At 43.1% G+C, this 3,462-nt stretch overlaps 1 protein-coding gene across 1 annotated transcript; it reads right to left on the bottom strand.

Moving 5' to 3' along the window:
- Positions 1-1,820: 1,820 nt before the first annotated feature.
- VN1R1 (vomeronasal 1 receptor 1) lies at positions 1,821-2,765 on the bottom strand. The gene is given in 1 exon segment (XM_068993201.1): positions 1,821-2,765. A coding segment is annotated over 1 exon segment (945 nt).
- Between the last annotated feature and the right edge of the window lie 697 nt (positions 2,766-3,462).

Here is a 3,462-nt window from a genome sequence, read left to right as displayed (position 1 = left end):
TTCTTGCCTGGAGAACTCCATGGACAGAGGAGCCTGACAGGCTACAGTTCAATGGGGTTGCAAAAGAGTCAGACACACTGAGTGACACACACACACACACACACACACACACACACACACAAGCCCACTCGCAGTGCCTACCAGGCCTGCTCTAGGACATGATTTCTCCTGGTTCTGTTCTTCACTTACTTCATATCCTGTGCTTGATAAGAGTATGTGAAATGCTGCTCTGACACTTCAGTGAGTGTTTATCTTTATACTGATGCCCTTGCTTACTGCATATATCACTTAGATCATCAATTTAATGGGCTCTGCAGGGGTGGAGAAACCATATATTCAGGAGGCCTGTGTGCGATTGATAACAGACCAGTTACATGCCTTATGAAGGTAGTCAGCAGACAGATCTGTAGGTTTGCTTCTCCACATTCTGATACCATGAGCTAATGGAAACAAGGTCTAGGGGATCTTAGTGTGCTAATGGGCTTCCCAGGTGGCTCAGTGGGTAAAGAAACTGCCTACAATGCAGGAGATGGCCAGAGATATGGGTTCGATTCCTTGGTTGGGAAGATCCCCTAGAGGAGGGCATGGCAATCCACTCCAGTATTCTTGCCTGGAGAATCACATGGACAGAGGGGCCTGGCTGGCTACAGTCTATAGGTTGCAAAGAGTTGGGCATGACTGAAGTGACTGACCACAGCATATTGCTTTTAAATGTTAAAAAAGTAGTATAAAATAAATGATAGTTTTCTCACAAACTTTAAAATAAGCAAAGGAAATCATTGAACATGTATATATTAACTTTATAAAACAACAGTAAAACAGATTTGATAATTTTGGAATTAAGCAAGATTAAAGACTCATAATTTTGGTATGTAATAAATGCTATTGGCCGTTGAATATAGATATTTACACATGTATGTACATTATATCCGGAGAAGGTGATGTCACCCCACTCCAGTACTCTTGCCTGGAAAATCCCATGGACAGAGGAGCCTGGTAGGGTGCAGCCCATGGGGTCGCAAAGAGTCAGACATGACTGAGTGACTTCCCTTTCACTTTTCACTTTCATGCATTGGAGAAGGAAATGGAAACCCACTCCAGTGTTTTTGCCTGGAGAATCCCAGGTACGGGAGAGCCTGGTGGGCTGCCGTCTATGGGGTCACACAGAGTCGGACACGACGAAGTGACTTAGCAGCAACAGCAGTACATTATATCTAGACTTCATTAAAATTGCTGGGATTTCCAATTACAAAAGATTGAGTAAGACTTTAAAAAATAGAGCACACTCCATTATCCGGAGAGAAATAGACCTTTTAAAAAAGTAAGCTATTAGTATTTAAAGTCAGAATATTTTGAAATTATTTGAGTGAAAACAGCTGATAAAAATAAGTTTTAATTATTTAAATACTTAATGATGGCCATTAGAAACTGATAATATATTCCCTTTTAGGGCTAATTAATATCCAACACTTAAGAGGTCCCCAAAATAGTCACAAGTGTTGAGATAAATGGAGAAGGCAATGGCACCCCACTCCAGTACTCTTGCCTAGAAAATCCTATGAATGAAGGAGCCTGGTAGGCTGCAGTCCATGGGGTCGCTGAGTCGGATACGACTGAGCAACTTCCCTTTCACTTTTCACTTTCATGCATTGGAGAAGGAAATGGAAACCCACTCCAGTGTTCTTGCCTGGAGAATCCCAGGGACGGGGGAGCCTGGTGGGCTGCCGTCTATGGGGTCACACAGAGTCGGACACGACTGAAGTGACTTAGCAGCAGTAGCAGCAGTTGAGATAAATATTTGAATGCCATTGAGAACAGACTCATAGAACGACAATCACATTAGCAAACAGTGTTTTCCTTGCCCTACAGGCAAAGCAGAACTGAGAGATACGAGTGTCCTTGATAATGAGCACCAAGGGGCTGAATGCTGGAAAACATGTGGCCAAAAGGACAGAGATGTTCAGCATCCACTGCCCTCGGTTTGCAACTAGAGTCATCCAAATTGTCAAAGCAATGTAGATTGTATAGACTGTAACCAAGGAGCTTACCAGGATCAGGACAGTGCGTGTGGCTCTGACCTCACGAGGAGGTCTGGGGGAGAGTCGGTTGCTGCAAATGTGTTGGACTCGCTGCTTGTGTCTGCACAGGAAAAGAACTATAGTGCTACTGGCCCAAACCATAAAGCCTAAACTTGTAATATCAAGGGAGAAATACATGACTGTGTATAATGAGCCTACAGAGCCCTGTATCATGTACCAAGAACAGTATCCCTAATTATTTCTCGTACTGAAGTTCTTCTCATTCAGTGGACCCTTTACTATGATAAGAATACATGAACTTATCAAGATATGCACAATCCAGCCGAGGAAACAGCAGAAGGCAATGAATCGTAGAGCTCTCATCTGGAGTTCCATCCACCTCCAGATACTGGGCTTGAGCTTAATGGCCTGGAAGCCATTGAAGAGGCAGATGGTGCTAAAGGAAACTCCCGTGGCTACTCTGTGGATATAGAAGACAAGTTTACATTCAGTGTCATCCAGGAAATACCTCCATCCGAAAGCTGCCAGTGTCTGTGGTATGCCTTTAGAGAAAAGAACTGTGGCATTGGCGATGACCAGTTGCATGAGGGTTGGGTCCATGGGCCTCAAATTATGTCCAGTGAGCAAAGTGAAGTTATAAAGACAAAAGAGGGAGATATTTCCCATGAGGCCAATTCCTGTCTGAATGAGGAATATAGTCCCCATTTCCAAGCTGGCAGAAAACATCACGTCAGTGCCTAGAGGGCACTCGTTTTACTGAAGTTAGAGGAATGAAGAGTGAAAAGGATGAAAAGAAGTGTATCATAATCACCATGTCCCTCAATTTTCAATATTAAGCCTGCATCTCATATAATCTCACATTAAGTGGGCACTCGATGGACGTGAATCTGAGTGATCTCCGGGAGTTGGTGATGGACAGGGAGGCCTAGCGTGCTGCTATTCATGGGGTCGCAAAGAGCCGGACACGACTGAGCGACTGAACTGAACCGAACTGAAGTGGGCACTTAGAATTTTTGCTCATGTGTGCAAAGGCAATGGAAATGAAGACTACGATCATGAAGTCATCTGCTGTATGAGTGGAAGGGGCCAGACGCACAACGGGAAACTCTGAGGCTGCAGAGATGTGTGAGGGAGTTATCTGTGCACTGATACAGGTCTTCCCCCACAATACACTCTGAGAAGAAAAATGTAAGATATAAAACACATGTATGTTTCCAATTTTTTCTTTTTAAGAAAGTAGAGGAATACAAATCGAGGTGAAGATTTCACAGGATAGAAGGATAAACCAGGCTTCATGAAGGAGTTTCACACATATAAATATGTCACATAATTGTTGAAAAATATTAATCAAAATTAGATATCAAGATTCAAATAAAAAAATTTCCCTGGTTGTCCATCAGCATGATGTTCTATGTGTACTTGT

Source organism: Capricornis sumatraensis, chromosome 20, assembly GCF_032405125.1.
Source record: "Capricornis sumatraensis isolate serow.1 chromosome 20, serow.2, whole genome shotgun sequence".
In the NCBI taxonomy this organism is placed as follows: Eukaryota; Metazoa; Chordata; class Mammalia; order Artiodactyla; family Bovidae; genus Capricornis; species Capricornis sumatraensis.
This window is presented reverse-complemented; position numbering and strand designations above follow the sequence as displayed.